Genomic DNA, 18078 nt, shown 5'->3' with positions numbered 1-18078 from the left:
TCTCCTGCTTTCTGTTCTTATAGGTACATACCCAGGAGTGGAACTGCTGGTCATGTGATAATTCTATGTTTAACTTCCTTAGGAACCACCAAACTGTTTCCCCAGAGGCTGCACCATTTTACATTCCCATCATCAATGTGTGAGGGTTCCTGTTCCACTGCATCTTTGTAAACACTTGTTCTGCTCTGTGTGTTGTTTTTAAATAGTAGCCATCCTAGTGCATGTGAAGTAGTATTTCATTATGGTTTTAATTTACATTTCTCTAATGGCTAATGATGTGATGTTGTGCATCTTTTCATGTGCTTATTGACTTTTTGAGTCTCTTTGAGAAAATGTCTATTCAAGTCCTTTGTCCTTTTTAAAATTGGGTTGTTTTACCTTTTTGCTGTTGAGATGTAAGAGTTCTTTCTGTATTCTGGGTACTAAACCCTTATGACATATATGGTTTCTGTAGGTTTTCTTTTCACTTTTTTTTTCTAACCCCCCTACCCCTGCTTGGTGTTTTATGCTCACTGTGTGCTTTTTGTGTCCATTCGCTGTGTGTTCTTCTGTGTGTTCTTGTCTTTTCTTTAGGTGGCACTGGGAACCAAATTCTGGGACCTTCCGGAGTGGGAGATAGGTGCTCAGTCTCTTGTGTCACCTCAGCCCCCTGGTCTTCTCTGTCTCATATTGTCTCTCCTCTGTGTCTGTTTTTGTTGCATCATCTTGCTGTGCCAGTTCTCTGCATGGGCCAACTCTCTGCTTGGGCCAGCTTGCCATGTGGACCAGCTTGCCTTCACCAGGAGACCCTGGGAATCTAACCCTTGACCTCCTGTATGGTAGACGGAAGCCCAATGGCTTGAGCCATACCTGCTTCCCTCACTTTCTTGATAATGTTTTTTTTTTTTTGTAAATACCAATTTTTTTATTATCTTTTTTTAAAAAGATACATAGATCACACAAAATGTTACATTAAAAAAATATAAGAGGTTCCCATAAACCCCACTCCCCACACCACCCTCACAGTCCTCCCACATCAGCAACCTCTTTCATCAGTGTGGCACATTCATTGCATTTGATGAATACATTTTGGAACTTTGATGTATAGAAATTTAAAATTTTGAATTCTAATTTACCTATTTTTTTTGTTGTTGTTGCTCACCTGATTGCTTTTTAACCTTTCACTCAAAACTGATAGAATCAAAGAAACCAAAGAGTAGTAGGTGCTTGTCAAATCACAGTTCCTCTGTGTTTATTGGTTAACCAATGTGAAATAATTTAAATTTTTTTAGGAAGTACTGGGGATTGAATCTAGGACCTCATAAATGTGAAGCAGGAGCTCAGTCACTGAGCTACACTTGCTCCACTGAAATTAATCTTAAGAGATCTTTAGTGACTAAATGCTTTATTTGAGGATAATTCATTTTTTTCTACAGATTTATAAAATATAATTTCATATATTTATTTTTAAAAGAGTAGATTCACATACTTAAAAATTTAAAAGAGAGTTTATAGAAAAGTATAGACTTCTGGGAAGGTAGTGGACTAGAAAGACACAGGACTTTTTTCTCCTCCAGAAAAATAGCTAGAGGACAGGCTGAAAGAGCCTAGAAAAGGATCTAATGTTTAGGACACGAGGCAAAGGCTGAACATTGCCCAGAGAAGAGGACAAAGGAGGGAAATTGTGACAACGGAACTGTGAGTTGAAACCATTGGCTGCTGCTGCTGCCACCATCCCCTGCACTTCAGAATTCTCAGGCCTTTGGGCCTATCACGACAGAAAAATGGGGCTCCAGGAATCTGACCCCCCCAGGAAAGGGGAGAGAGACACACACAGTCTAAGGCTGACTCTGCTCTAACCCACAGATTTGGTCTGCTCTGTCGCACCAGCCCATCCAGGCAGGGTGGGACCACACAGTGGTTTGCCCCAGGACCTGGCAAAGGACTGGAGAAATTGGACCCTCAGAATTGTCCTCTCTTCTAGCTGGGACTGATTGTTGAGGACTCAGGAGGGAGTGGAAATATTTCTTAGCCTGGAAAAGGGAAGGGTTTGCCAGAGAAGACTGGAGAACTGTTACTGAGAAACTGAATTTAAAAGGCTGCTAGCCTCCAGACCAGGAAGCTCTATCACAATGATCCACTCTCTGTTGCAGCAAATACATGCAACCAGGCATTGAACTGAGCGCTGCGAAAGAGCTCCATCTGCTGGATGAGCAAGGAAGTACATGTGAGAAAATAAAAAATGAGTGGCTTTTTCTGGCCTCTATAGCCCCTGTCCCCAAGGCCCTAGGAAGTGACTGTACAACCAATTTCTGGGTCCACTGCCCAGTTTTGAGGAACCAGCAGGGATAACTCTTAACAATCCAGGTTGAGCCATGAATCCAAGAGCAGTAGTAACACACAGCCTCCTGCCACTAAATCCCTACAAAAGAGAAAGAAATCGAGCATCTGAATGAACTACAGCCTAATCAGATGCCCGGACATCAGCAAAAAATTAAAATCCATACTAAGAAAATAGAAGGCATAGCCAAGAATAGGAAATTATCAAAGCCCTAAAAGAGATGCAGAATTTGAGAGAACTAATTAATGAGATGGTGCACAAATTTCCAAAATCTAATTAAAGAGTTGAAAGACAATATGGTTAAAGAGATAAATGACATCAAGAAGACATGTATGGGACCCCTGTATGATGTTATGCATGTTTGCTTTGTAAGTTCACAACTTTTACTATACACGTTATTCTTTAGGTGTGTTCATCTATAAATGATATAGAGATGATAATAATAGGATTGGTTAAGGGAAAATAGTTAAGTAATAATAATTTGGAAATGCTCTTTAATCATTAGTTAAAAAGGTGTAAAAACAATGCAAGCTATTACGGTTGGGTGAGATGTTATATATGTTTGATGTTATATAAGTTTGTTTTGTAAGTTCACAACTATTATACTCTTATTGTTTATGTCTGTTTATGTACGAGATATATTTCAATAAATTTTAAAAAACAAACAGGACACTGAATGAGTGCAAAGAAGAATTTAAAATCCTGAACAGTAAAGTAACAGAGCTCATGGGAATGAAAGGCATAATAGGTGAGATTAAAAAACACATTAGAGGCTTACAACAGCAAACTTGAAATGATAAGGAAAAAAATAAGTGATACTGAAGACAGAACAGCTAAAATTGAACAGAATAGAAAGAGAAAAGAATGGAAAAAATTGAACAGAGGCTGAGAGAGTTGAATGACAACACAAAATGCAACAACATATATGTCATGGGAGTTCCAGAAGTAGAGAGAAGGGAAAAAAGGCAGAAAGAGTATTTGAGGAAATACTACCCGAAAATTTCCCAACTGTCATAAAAGGAATGAACCTATATGTCCAAGAAGCATACTGTACCCCAATCAGAATAAATCTGAATACACCTACTTGAAGGCACAAACTATTCAGAATGTCAAATGGCAAAGATAAAGAGAAAATTTCAGAGCAGCGAGGAAGAAGCAAACCATCACATACAGTGGACTTCTAGTAATACTTAGTGCAGATTTCTTTTCAGAAAACATGGAGGCAAGAAGACAGTGGTATGATACAGTTAGGATACTGAAAGAGAAAAACTGCAAGCCAAGAATTCTTTATCCAGCAAAATCGTCCTTCAGATATGAAAGTGAGTGTAAAATATTCACAGAATAAACAGAAACTAAGAGAGTTTGGGGAAAAAAATCCACCTTTACAGGAAATGTTAAAGGAAGCCTTTAGAGCCTGAAAGAAAAAGTCAGAAGACAGAAGCTTTGAGGAGAGTAAAGAAGAAACAATAGCAGAAAGGTTAACCAAAAGAGAATAAACAGACAAAAATATGATATGAGGGAAATAGATGTGGCTCAACCAATTGGGCTCCCGTCTACCATATAGGAGGTCCAAGGTTCGCTGCCCAGGGTCTCCTGGTGAGGGCAAGCTGGCCCATGCTGCTAGGTGGCTCATGCAGAGTGCTGGCCCACACTGGAATGCTGCCCTGCGTGGGGAGTGCCCCCTGCATGGGAATGCCACCCTGTCAGGAGTGCCCTCTGCATGGGAATGCCGCCCAGTGCAGCAAAGCCACTCTGTGCAGAAGTGCTGACTGACACTAAGAGCTGATGCAGCAAGATGACGCAACAAAAGACTTAGAGGAGAGAAAATAAGAGGACGTAGTAAAGCAGGGAGTTGAGGTGGCACAAGAGAGTAATCACCTCTCTCCCACACTGGAAGATCCCAGGATCGGTTCTCAGAGCTGCCTAATGAGAATACAAGCAGACACAAAAGAACACACAGCAAATGGACACAGAGAGCAGACAATTGGAGGGGGGGGGGATAAATAAAATTAAAAACTAAAAAATTTATGACATGAAAATCAAAGAATAAAATGGTGGAAGTAAATAGTGAGTTTACGGTAATAATCATTGAATGGGAATGGATTTAACTCCCCAATGAAAAGATACAACCTGACAGAATGGATAAAAAAACATGAGCCATCCATGTGCTGCTTATAAGAAACTCACCTTAGACCCAGGGATACAAAGCTCCAAAAGTGAAAGACTGGAAAAAAATACTCCATGCAAATAGAAACCAAAAAAAAAAAAAAAAAGCAGGGGTAGCTATACTAATATCAGACAAAACAGACTTTAAATGCAAAGGAATTATCGGGGATTAAAAAAGGCCATTTTATATTAATAAAAGGAACAATCTACCAGGAAGATATAACAGTCATATCTATGCACCTAATCCAGGGTGTCCCAAAATACATGAGAAAAACTCTAGGAAAACTGAAGGGAGAAATAGACATCTCTACAATAATTGTTGGAGACTTCAATACCCCGCTCACATCATTAGATCAAACAGCTGGACAGAAGATGACAATGAAACAGGGAAGTTGAACACTATGAGAAACAGGTTAGACCTAACAAACATATATAGAATACTGCATCCAAATTACATTCTTCTCAGGTGCCCGTGGATCTCTCTCCAGGATAAGACTACATGCTAGGGCACAATGCAGCTCCCAAAAATGTAAAAAGATTAAAATTATACAAAACACCTTCTCAGATCATAATGGAATAAAACTGGAAATCAATAATAGACAGGAAAAAAGTAAATGTGCAAATGTGTGGAAGCTGAACAACACACTCCTAAATAATCATTGGGTCAAAGATGAAATTGCAAGTGAAATTAGTAAATATATTGAGACAAATGAAAACGGGAACATAAATTTTTAAAACCAGTGGAATACATACAGTAAAGGGAGTCTTGAGAGGGAAATTTACGGCCCTAAATGCCTATATTAAAAAAGAAGAAAGAGCTAAACTCAAAGATTTAACTGAACAACTAGACTAGAATAAGAACAGCAAACCAATCCCAAAACAAGCAGAAGGCAAGAAATAATAAAGATTAGAGCGAAATAAATGAAATTGAGAACAAAAAAATGAGAGAAGACCAATAAAATGGACAACCCCCTAGGTACACTGACAAAAAAAGATGCAAATAAATACAATCGGAAATGAAAGGAAGTTACAACTGACCCCACAGAAATAACAAGAATCATAAGAGGATATTATGAGAAACTGTATGCCAAGAAACTAGACAACCTAGATGAAATGGACAAATTCCTAGAAATGCACGAACAACCTATACTGATGCTACAAGAAATACAAGAACTTAACCAATCACATTTATTTTTTTTATTCAATTTATTTCTCTCCTCTTCCCCCTCCCCCCCCAGTTGTTTGTTCTCTGTGTCCATTTGCTGTGTGTTCCTCTGTGACTACTTCTATCCTTATCAGCAGCACCGGGAATCTGTGTTTCTTTTTGTTGCATCATCTTGTTGTGTCAGCTCTCCGTGTGTGTGGCTCCATTCTTGGACGGGCTGCACTTTCCTTCGTGCTGGGTGGCTTTCCTTACGGGGCGCACTCCTTGCGCGTTGGACTCCCCTACGCGGGGGACACCCCTGCGTGGCACAGCAGTCCTTGCACGCATCAACACTGCGCATGGGTCAGCTCCACATGGGTCAAGGAGGCGCGGGGTTTGAACTGCGGACCTCCCATGTGGTAGGCGGACACCCTATCCATTGGGCCAAGTCTGCTTTCTGGCATATAATAAATTAACTGTTTTGAATCTTTTTTCCACACTTGATATATCTTAGAGATCTTTCCTTTTTATATACATCTATAAAGAGCTTCATTATCCTTTTTTATTGTACTGTAGAAGACTGTTGTATGGATGAACCATATTTTATAACTTAGTTGTACTCCTAATGATGGAACTTAGTCTCCAGTCTTTCACTATCTTTTTTTTTTTTAATGCTTTTTGTATATTTGAGTGCACTTTCTCTTCCAAATAAAATTGGCAATTGCCTTTTCTGTTTTTGTAAAATTGGTTGTTAGAATTTCAATTTATATTGAATGGAATCTATAAATCAGTTTGGATAGGATTGATATCTTCATATTTAGACTTTCAGTTCATGAGCAAGGAATGTCTTTCCATTTATTTTAGGTCTTTGGCAGCTCCCTCAGTTCAAATCCTAATTGCAGTGTTTGCAATAATGTGGACCAGGTGAATGTGATAGAGGATCCTGCCTGGAGGCTGAGTCTTGTAATTAAAACTTACTTAGATTCTGTTCTCCAGCTTTTGCTGGGAGCCCCCACCCCTTTCCTGGGTAGGAAATATTTTCACTCCCCTCTGCCTCCTCACCAACAAGTCCTAGTCTGGCGAGGGAGAGATTGAGCTGGATCTCTTTTGTCCTGTGCTGGCTTCCAAGGCAAACAGTGGAGCCATCCCACCTGGCCTGGATGGGCTTTTGGGACACAGCAGACCACATACATGGGTCAAAAGCGGAGTCATCCTTAGGCTGTGTCCCTCTCTCTCCCATTTCCTGGGGAGGTGGATCCTTGTTGGCCCCCTCTGCCTATAGCTGCGGGCCCTGAGATTTCAAAAGTATCTGTATGCAGGGTGGCAGAGGGCACCTGCAGCTGTTAACTCAAAATTTTGTCCTCACTACTCTTTTCCTTTTCCTTTCTCTTCTGGGTGATGTCCATCCTTCCTCTGGTGTCCCAAAACGTAGAACATTTTTTACAGGCTGTTTTTGCCTGTCCTCTAGCTATTCTCCCTTTTTAAAAAATAGTAGTTTAATTGAGAAATAATTTTTCCCTATCTCTGTATCTTCCAATTTCTCCCTATCTTCTCCAATACTTGTTATAATCTGTCTTTTTGTTTATAGCCAACCTATTGGATGTGATGAAATTTTCGTTAGTTATTATTAGTATATGCGAAAGCTATTAACTTCTGTTTATTAATGTTATATCAGTAGAATTCTCTTAATACTGTAATAATAGTTTTTCATTTGAGTCTTCTGGTTTGGTTTTCTAGTAATACCATTATATAACCTGTACATATTAATATTTTCCTTCTCCATTTTGACTTTGATTTTTCTACTTTGCTTTCCTTGTTTTCATTGGCTGACTAGTACCTTCAGAATCATATTTAATAATCTTGGTGATAGTGGATGTCTTTTTATTCTTGTCTTTAAATAGATTTATTTGTAATGTTTTCCTATTCTGATGCTGGCGCTTTGGTTGAGCTATACATACTTTATCATTTAAGTCATAGTTTTGTTTCAAGAATGGTTAATTTTAATCAAATGCCTTTTTCAGCATCTCTGAAGATAATTGTAATCTTTTTGTCTGTATATATATGATGAATTCTGTTTAAAAGAGTTCATTATTGTCCTTGCATTTCTAGAATAAATTTCACTTAGTCGTCGTATCTTTTAAAACGTGCTCCTAGATTCTGTAGTAAATATTTTATTTAGGAAATTTGATACAGAGATATTGGTTTCTGTTGATTTCAGATAGTTAAAATAGGTTGTACAGTAATTTGGACTATTTTGGGTATTGAACTGTGTGAAGAGCAGTAGCTTAATTTTTGGACTTCACATAAAAATACTAGAGTTATTGGCAATAATTGTCTATCCATTCCATGGCTTAGCAGGCCACTTCATTTGGCCCAAAATATTTGGCAACTATCTAACAGACAGCTCAGAAGTATAGATGACTGCCAGTTTGACTTCTACTGTTATGAAACCGCATCAGTTTTTATTACATTAATTCAATGGAAGAGAGTGGACTAGATTGAAGTGTTTAAATACTGTATTTAGTGAGAGTTTGCCAAGCAAATAAAGAGTTAAGATTGGAGTGGAGGATATATAGCCTATTTAATAAGAGTAAATAGCATGCTTGAGCAGAAGCTAGATGGGGAGAAATGGGAAGATGCAGAACTACTCTGGAAGCACCTTATATTCAATTACTGTAAATGCCTATCAGGTTTTATGTAGCTCCTGATAGTAAGCCATGACAGCCCTTAAGACACTGGTGGTCTGTTTGTTGCTGTAGCTGCTGCTAATACTGCCGCTGTCACCATGACTGAGGCTCTCCTAGTCTACCTGAATTGAGACCAGAGTGCCTCACATCTCATTTTGAGGAACATGATGTTTGTGGAAAGGCAAAATAGGAAGAGTGGGGGAGAAGGTATGGGTTATTTTGCCAGCTGATATTTTAGAAAAAGTCAAGTTCATCTCTAGACATGTACAAAAGAATGTTTTTTTCTAGAATGACTTCTTAGGATGTAAAATTCATTTAAGTGATGAAAGATGTATTTTAGTTAGTTTCCAAGGAAAGTATTTTGTTTCCCTGTCTATTAAGCTGACCTCTGGCCTTATTCTAACCTGACTGTAATGACTCTTAGTTTTCTTTGTCCTGGGACATAATATAGTACATAGTTCTATACCTGGGTCTGAATTTCATCTGCCTCCTTCACTGCTGGGCTGTAAGGTTTTACTTCTGTCACTGGATCTTTCTTTAATATTGTCTCCAATTCCTTTTTGTTTACTGCTTTTAATTTTCATTATTAGAAAACCAAGTTTAGGAATTATATGTTGCCTAAATCTGACTGGAAGGGTATGTGGATATTCAATTATCAGAGTCTTTGTACTTGTTTCAGATTCATAGTAAAAGAAATTGTAGGTTAAATTAGAGTTGGTGATGTAATAGTACACTTTCATAATATAGCTAGCATTTCTTGAAAGGTATTTCTTCTCATTTTCTCACAATAACTATATGATAGGCAAGTATATGATTGTTATCATAATTGTAATGGACTGTAGAGCTGGGGCTTAAGTTTGCAAAATAAGACACCAAGACTAATTTTAGATACTGGGTCTGTGAAATGCTTATTTCATGTACCCAGAAACCTTTGTACTTAAGAATCTAAAGCTGTGTTCCGGAGGCAGATTTGTTGCTGAAGTCTGATTCCTAGATTAGTGGTTCTCAAACTTTGGGTCTCAGAACTTCTTTAACCCTTTGGGTCTCAGGACCTCTTATAAATTGAGGATACCAAAGAGCTTTTGTTTATGTAGGTTATATCTATCAATATTTACCACATTAGGAATTAAAAATGAGAAATTTTAAAATATTAATTCATTAAAAAATACCAATATCAACTCATAATGTAAATAAGGTTGCTTTTTTTTAACAAAGAGCAACTGTTTTCCAAACCAAAAGTATTTTAAAGTAGTATAGCCTTACATTTTTTATACATATCATTAATGTCTGATTTAATAGAACACTGATGGATTCTCATACCTGCTTCTGCATTCACTATGTTGGAATAGATTTTGTTTGAAGCGTATGAAGAAAATTCAACCTCATTTAGATAAGTAGTTGGAAAAGGGAGAAATATTTTAATAGCTTTCAGATAATTATGGGTCTTCTTTCATACTAAACAAAACTGGACAAATAGTAGTAGTTTCTTCAGAATCTAAGAACCTAAGAAGGATTGAACCACTTGTTGATTTCAGAGATAATTATCCAAAAACAATAGAAGTTTATATATTTTGTAGTTATGCTCAGAACGTTTATATTAGGTTTTTATTTTTGAGGAAGTGGTAGTGGGGCAGTTGGAAAGTAGGTTGGGGGTGTTTTCTTGTATTTCTGAGTTTCACAGTGTTCCCCCTCATGTAGAAAACAGTTAATATTTCACATATACTAAATAAAGGAATCTAGTGACCTACATGACTGTTCTGTTACACTAACCTGTATGTTTGTGGCTGAGGAGAAAGAAGCAGCAGTCAACAAGTGGGACCAGAAGACCATCATTTTTTTAAAAAAAATATTTATTTCTCTCCCCCTTCCCCTCTACCCTGGTTGTCTGTTCTCTGTGTCTATTTGCTGCGTCTTCTTTGTCCGCTTCTGTTGTTGTCAGCGGCACGGGAATCTGTGTTTCTTTTTGTTGCGTCATCTTGTTGTGTCAGTTCTCCGTGTGTGTGGCACCATTCCTGGGCAGGCTGCACTTTCTTTCATGCTGGGCGGCTCTCCTTATGGGGCGCACTCCTTGCCCTTGGGGCTCCCTTACATGGGGGGATACCCCTGCATGGCACGGCACTCCTTGGCGCATCAGCACTGCGCATGGGCCAGCTCCACACGGGTCAGGAGGCCCGGGGTTTGTACCGTGGACCTCCCATGTGGTAGATGGATGCCCGAACCACTGGGCCAAATCCACCACCAAGGCTATCATTTTTGGAGGAGGGAATTCTAAGGAAGGAGAAGGAACATGATAGTGGTGAAGGAACATGATAGTGGTGTAGCTATTACATGATAGCGTAGAGAGAAATGCAGTGTCCCCATTATACTTCATATGACTCAAGTTTTGAGAGAAGATGAAATTATTCCCTGTAAAAAGAGATTCCAATACCTACAAACTGTCATAAATGGTAGTTAAAGAGAGGTGTTTGACTAACCTGTAATCTGATACTCCAGCTTTAAATTGGAAACTCCCTCTCATATGGCTCTGTTGGGAGTGCATTAACAGAGTCGTGGTATTCTTTTTGTCAGTCTGTAGGTATACTGTTAGAGCCATGCCGTGACCATGGTGATAGTGAAGATGCCTGTCTTGAGAGGTAAGTGTTTTCTCTTGTTGTTGCCAATTAATAAATCATTTTGAGAATTGGAGCTCTTCACAGGTTTTGGGGTGAACTTTTTAAATGAATCTATCCATTAAAACAGTTTAGATAATCTCAAAGTCAATCTTCTTCTTTTAATGGTAGGTAGAATATTAAATGTACACAGATATCTATAGTGGTGCAAGTTCAAAGACACCAGTTTTAACTTAGAAACATTTGGAGAGTAGAACACAACCTTCTTGGAGACACCTAAAACTCAGTTGATTTGTAAAGCAATTGGGAATTTATTGACATTCTGAATACACCTTTCACTGAGTTAATTAATTGTCTTGGAACTATGGGTGACTAACTGAAAGATTGTGAGTAACACAGTTGCTTCAACCAATAACTCTAGGTTGTTTCCCTTCCCCTTTGAACTCACCTTTGGTGTGTGCCAGTACAACCTTATGCAGCTGGCACTTGTTTACATCCTTGGACAGCTGTTTTGGGAGGGATATACCTGAGGCAAATAAGTATTTCAATTGGGAACATATATAGAGTCACTCAGTAAGATTTGGGTCTATTACCTTTTGAGTCATTCTTTGAGATGCTTGCAAGACCTGTATCATAACTTTCTTAGGAAAGATGATTTGATATTCTGAAAACACATCAATAATGAAATTGCAGACTAGATTGTAAATCCCAGGCAGCATTACCATATTGGTGATATTCTGTTGGCAAGGGTAAATCTGCATTAATACTATTAGCTAACCTTAAGTGTGAGTAGGAAACCTATCCTCTGAGGGTAAGTAAATTCTTTGGAGCCATGTCTCTGGAGCTTCCCCATACTCTGAAGGTCCACAGATTTCCTGCTTACAGCAGTTCCTTGTGCTTCCTTTCAGGAGGCAGGAATGATCTTCTTCTAGCCCAGGGAGTATTGGAACTATGGGCTGAAGATATAAGATTAACAGGCATCCCCAGAATGATGACATCTGGATTTGGTAGAACAATAAGGATCCATTTAGTGAGGACACAATCTTTTTGGAAAAAAACTCTTTGCTCTTCAACTTGTGTATAGGTTAGCAAACTTGTTTTTGGATCCAAAGAGTACATTGGTTAGGTGGATTATGCTATGCGTGTTTTAACTCTCAGGTTTTTCAAATTTAGGTGACTAGGTCTTTTAGTCCACTAGGGTAGAATTTAGCTAATCATTTGTTCCCACTCTAAGCAAAGAAAAGTGCTTGTTTTAGTTCATTTCTCATGCTCAGCAAGAATAATAAAGTATACGAGGCGATGACATGCCATCTTTAGATCAAGGCCTCTCTTCTGAGTTTACACTCTGTTATGGCTAGGGAGAGACAACTCTGTATCTCATTGTGAATTGCACAATGTCTTTGAGGAAAATAAATTTTTTGCAGTAGGCATATTGATAACCTATTGTAATACCAGATGCTCTGTTGACTGTAACACTTGTTCTAAATAGGGGCTAATTTTGTGGAGGAATAAAAGGTGAATTAAAAATCTTTTAAATTTCCTTTTTAAATGCTACTGTTATGTTTGGAGGAAGGAGAAGTTCAGAAGTAGTTATTTTGTTTGATTGTGTTAGAACACATGCAGATTTAGATTTTAAATAGAAGACATTGCTAAAAGATAAAAGTCATAGAATGGGGTGAATAAAGCTATTTGGTTAAAACTAACATTATTTTACAAAATGCTTTCCATTATACATTGATTCTCTTTTTGTTTTCTATTATGGATTTTATTTTTCCTTTTTAATTTTTTTTTTGTGTGTATGATGGAGCAGGGGTGAATGTTACCTAATTTTTCTAAACCTGAAGTGATCCTGTGGATCTTTTCAGTATTGTGTGATTTTCAGATATAGGGCTCCAAAGAATGAGCACACATCTGGTTGTTCATTTTCTCCTGTCATATTGTAAATGTTACTATGTCGGAAAGAGAGGAATCTAGGTAAGAAATATACAAGGACGGCAACCTTTTCATTCTTAAAGCACTAATGACTTTACTTGTATTTTTAGGAAAGAATATTTGTCATTTGACAGTGATAAATTGTCACACTTGATTCTGGTAAGAATTATTTTTATCTTATTGCTCTTAAATATTATTAGTTTTAATCCTTCAATTATTATATGTGGCCTTACTTAACTCCTGAATTGACGGGCGCAAAGGATATTTAAATATAGTCCAGCTGTATTACAGTTAAGCAGTAATTTTATTTTGCTGCTTTCAGTTATAAGATATTTGATTATGAAAACACTTTACTGAATTTGGTATCCATTTTTTAAAATTAAACTCAAAGTTTATATTTGAAAATAGTTTGGTTAGTGGGAGTGGGGCATTTGGCTCTACAGGCACCATCAGCTAATGAAGACTACAAATGTATGGGTGTTGTCACTTATCGTGGGTGTGAAAAGCTTTATGGCTGTGAAATATATTCTTTATTTTAAAATACAGGATTCTAGTAGCAAGATATGTGATATGAATGCCAACACTGAATCAGAAGTGCCAGGAAGTCAAAGTGTTGGTGTTCAAGATGAAGCAGCATGTGTCCAAATTTCACATTTAGATCTGAAGAATATTTCTGATGGTGATAAATGGGAAGGTAATTTTACCCACACATATTATTTTCCTGATATTTTGTAACTGAAATTAGCCAAAGCAGTAAAGAGATTATTGCCCTTTTCTGGGCAACCTTATTCATCTTGATTTTCTGTTCTCCCTTTCATAAAATGAGTTGAGTGTTTGTTTTTACTTAAATGCAGTCAATGAGATTATGGGGCAACTATAATCTCATCTATTAGTTTTGAAGATGTATGTAGAACTGATTTAAAAAAAAATAAAATCATCCCAGTATAGGCTTTTGTTAGTTTTTAAACCAGATGCTAGAGACATCTTGTAGTCTTCACAAAGTCAATGTATTAGGGCTTTTAGCTATCTTTTCTTTATCAGTGGTACATTTTCTTCTTTTAAAGTGATCTTCAGGGGTACTTCTAAGCAGATATGGTACCATGTACCTGTATCTCTGTATTAGATTATGAAAGTGTGAGAAGGCTGGGGACATATTCTTGTAATTTGCACAAAGGAGAGAAGAAGTATTTAAAAAGTAAGCAACGTAGGTATATGTATTTGTTAAAACTCAGTTGTACACTGAAGAGTGTTGCATTGCATATAAACATTTTTTACATCAAAAGAAAAAAACACTGTAAACAAATACTGAACTACAGTGAATGATTTTCATGCTGAATTGTTTAGGGAACAGTGTAGTGATATGTACAGTTAACTTGGAAATCCATGAAAAAAAATAAGATGGTTAATAGGGTGGATAAATGTTATAAAGCAAGTATAGTAAAGTGTTTAATGGTAGAATCTAGGTGATTGGTATGGATGGAAGTACACTGTAAAATTCTTTGAATTTTGCTGTATGTTTGTAAACTTTTAAATAAAATATTGGAGGAAAAAAGCAAGCAAAAATTTGGATCCTGGAGTTGTTCTGGATCACATCCCTTAAGTAAAGGGACAGTGAGATAACTCAGGAATCTTAAGTAGAGATACATACTTGTTCACTTGGTTGAAGATGCTTGGATTGTCTCATCTTTGGCCAGTTATCGGATGACTTGCAGGGGCAGTTGCAATAAGAATTGCAGTGCCAATGCCATGGACTCTTTTTGCCACTTTTTAAGTCTACTCACCTGATTATAGATGGAGGGTTTTTTTTTGTTAAGATCTAGTCAGTTTTTTTAAAGCCCCCAACCAAGTCTCTGTACCAGTATTTATTGCCATCCTCCCCTGTGTCCCTTTTTTGTGTGTCTAGATGTTTGGCTGCCCAGTGGCATATTATGTGTCTTAAATTAGACTAATAGTTTGTCTTTCATTTGCTTTTTTCCAAATTATTGAGAATGTTTATTAGTATTTATGAAGATGCTCCCTAGAATAGTGAAGATCCGATTTTTTTTTTTTACTTATTTATCCTGGCATAGCCACTGAAAAGAAGTTGTGGTCATTAGAGCATCCTTGGAACATCAGTAGAAAAGGAGTCTCTGGAAGATGAGGCTGGGGTTCTGATAACACACTTATGCTTCTTCCCCTTTGAGGATGTGGTTTAATAAATTACACTTTACAATCTTTGTTTCCGGGTTCCTGATCTTAAGTTTTAAGCATAGAAGAGAAGTTGTTTTCGATTGTCTGAGGGAGACGGGACATTCTCTGCCTAGGTTCAGCTTTCTGGAGGCGTCCCCAGGGGGCACCTGAGCCTTGGGTCCCTTTTTTTTTTCCTTATCAGAATCTACCTCTGATAAGATTGTGATAGTGCCTTTGCTGCCTTGTTAATAGCTTGGTGAAGCAGCAGTGACGAGACCATGCGACCTCCTAGTGGCTCTTCCAGGAATTGGGGTCAGTGCAGTTACTGAGAAAGCCAAAGGGTGTAGATAGCTAAGTAAACTTCCCAGCCTTGAGCGGGAAGTACTTGGGAAAGTTGTTAGCAGACAGCGATGTTCTTTCCAACTTTGCCACCAATAAAAAGACTGATTTTTTCCCCCAACATTTTTAAGATATTGCTAAATAGAAAAATCTTCCTTAAGAGGCCAAAGTACTTCAGATCCTGGACTCTGGGAAATCAGAGTATGTACTTATTTGATGTGACTCTTTACTATTTCTAAGTGTGTAGTTTTGTTTTTTTTTTAATTGCTCAAAGAATAGTTAGCAGAATGCAGTTTAACAAGCACATGCCTCGCACCAGTATACATTTGTAGTAGCTATTCAAAAAGTTCTTGGCTTTTAATGGAATTGGGTACCATCTTTCCTTTGGATTCTCTTGTGCTCACTCTGGAATGAAATACAGTAAGATTTTTTCAAAGAGTAAAGTAAGATATTTTTCTGTCCAATCAATAGTATTGAAAAGGTTCAAGCAGAATCTGGTTAGGAGTTTCCATTTTTTTAGTTTTATGTTTGAATTTTAATAAACAGCACTACTTTGATTTTCTTGCCTTGCTTGCTGAAATGGAAATGTATGTGTTTTTAAAATTTGCTTAGTAGTAATTTCTTTGAATAATGTTTTTGAGCAGAATACTGAACTGGTTTTAGGGAAATATTTTTGGTATCTTTGGCTTTGTGTTAGTTATGTGTATGGTTTGTTCTGACTGTGCTGTGTGTTCACTTTAGTATTTTTTGCCATTTTTTTCCATTTTATTAGCGTCATGCCCTATCACTTTTCCCCTCATTGATTTCAAAACAATGCATCTGCAGAGAGATGGGGAGGGTAAGTATGGTTCACCATAGTTTAGTTTTTTTGCCTTTTTATGGTTCACTTTGCCTTATTATTAGCCCTTCTCCTGCTCCCCCATATCCTAGGAACACTCTTCTGGGTTAAAAATGATACCCAGAGAAAGTTGTTTCTATTACTGTCCTCTTTTCATAAAACAGGAGATTTCTTGTGAAATATTAATTATCAGTTGCTAGTCACTGGGAAGCAGGTACAAGGGTTGCTTTGAAAAATAATTTTATTGCTGGATTTATTGTGGAGTTGCATACTTTGTACCCAATTTTTAGTTATCAGAGTGATCTGGGCTTCAAAAACAATCTAAATTATATTCTTACTACCCTGAAAAAAACGTAATATTTTAAATTACTAATGCCTACATGTTAAACTAAATTGCTAAAGCAGCAATCCTTTGTTATTATGTGAAGAAAAAGAAAATATCACTCTTGAATTTTGACACTGTCAAGCCATTTTTCCTCTTAAAAATACATAAAACTCATATTTGCTATTAATAGCCATAACGTCTAAGTTTAATAGTCATAAATAAAGCTAATGAGTAGATGGAGAAGCCCCCCTACCGCCACCCCTCCCATTCTCCAGTGATGATTAAAGTTAATTTTGTATTTGGGGTATGTTTGTGGATTGTGTGTATTTGTATGTGTTCTATATGTAATCAAACTTTATATGTGCAAAAACATTGAATATATTTGCATACTTTCATTTAAGAATGTACAGTTAACTCCAGTAAAATGAAATGTGCTTTAAAGAAGGACTAGTGCTATTAAGTTTTGACCTCATAATACTGTTGGGTATTTAATTATTAAAATATGTATTATACATAGGTATAGGAATCCCCTAACAGAAGATAACCATCACAGTTTAATGTTAGAGGCCAAGTGTTGTCAAGTGAGTTAGTTCCTCCCTCAGAAATGTTAGAATTCTTACAATCAGAGAGCTCCTTTTGGTGAGTATTCTGTGTAGCCTCTTGAATGGGGAAAAGCATCTACACCATCTTAATGTAGCCACTCAACAGTGATGGATAGTTTATTTACCTGATGGGATTTGATTCAAGTTAAATTCTTAACTAAGGACCTGTTGAGTGTTTGCTATTTATAAATGAAGGTTTTTCCCTCCTTGAAAAAAAAACGTTTAATCCAATTCTAAAAAGCTTGACAGTGTCTTGCTTTTACCACTGGGTTCAGAAATTAAGTTGCACCTGAAAATAGAACTCTGGGCTAAAACATGAAGCTCAGATAATTTTAAACTGTAATAGGCTTTATGAAGATCCTTGGATCCCTTGTGGTTTTCAAGAAATATATATAATAATAGAGAAACCATTACATTAGGATATAATTTAAAGAGCATATAACTAATATTTTGTGACTTTTCTTCCCATATGGAATTAAGAGACCCATAATGCTATTCTTTGTGTTTATTTTACAGATCCATTTCCTGCTTTTAAGTCTTGGCAGGAGGACTCTGAATCTGGAGAAGCTCAGCTCTCTCCACAAGCTGGAAGAATGAATCATCATCATCCCTTGGAAGAAGACTGTCCTCCAGTATTATCACATCGTAGTTTAGATTTTGGGCAAAGCCAGCGTTTCCTACATGACCCAGAAACAATGGATTCCTCAAAAGCACTTTCTTTTGCTAGGTATATGATTTCTAGGCACTTATGAAAGACAGTTGCTATTAAGTACCAGGTCCTCGGAAAGATTTAGTCCTCCAGGTCTACAGTTCAAAGCTTTCTTTACTATTTTCACGAAGCATGTTTCTGTAATTTTTATTTTTTTGGCTCCTCTGTTAAATTTTGAATTCACTGAGGGGTAGTGTTTGGGGTTTGCTCTCTAATAGAAAAACATTTCCTCATGATG

General features: G+C 37.1%; 1 protein-coding gene across 8 annotated transcripts in view; it reads left to right on the top strand.

Moving 5' to 3' along the window:
* The window catches only part of FAM13B (family with sequence similarity 13 member B), a 113240-nt gene that overhangs the window by 82331 nt on the left and 12831 nt on the right, over nt 1-18078 (top strand). For 4 of the 8 annotated variants that reach the window (XM_004450493.5, XM_058279153.2, XM_058279135.2 and 1 more), the window contains 5 exons: nt 10886-10950; nt 12969-13017; nt 13405-13552; nt 16139-16204; nt 17648-17858. In XM_004450493.5, the coding sequence (XP_004450550.1) occupies nt 10886-10950; nt 12969-13017; nt 13405-13552; nt 16139-16204; nt 17648-17858 (539 nt within the window). The remainder of the gene's footprint in view (nt 1-10885; nt 10951-12968; nt 13018-13404; nt 13553-16138; nt 16205-17647; nt 17859-18078) is intronic. The other 4 variants (XM_058279142.1, XM_058279155.1, XM_071210091.1 and 1 more) reach the window with 1 other exon arrangement.

The sequence above is a fragment of the Dasypus novemcinctus genome, chromosome 2 (genome assembly GCF_030445035.2).
Source record: "Dasypus novemcinctus isolate mDasNov1 chromosome 2, mDasNov1.1.hap2, whole genome shotgun sequence".
In the NCBI taxonomy this organism is placed as follows: Eukaryota; Metazoa; Chordata; class Mammalia; order Cingulata; family Dasypodidae; genus Dasypus; species Dasypus novemcinctus.
This window is presented reverse-complemented; position numbering and strand designations above follow the sequence as displayed.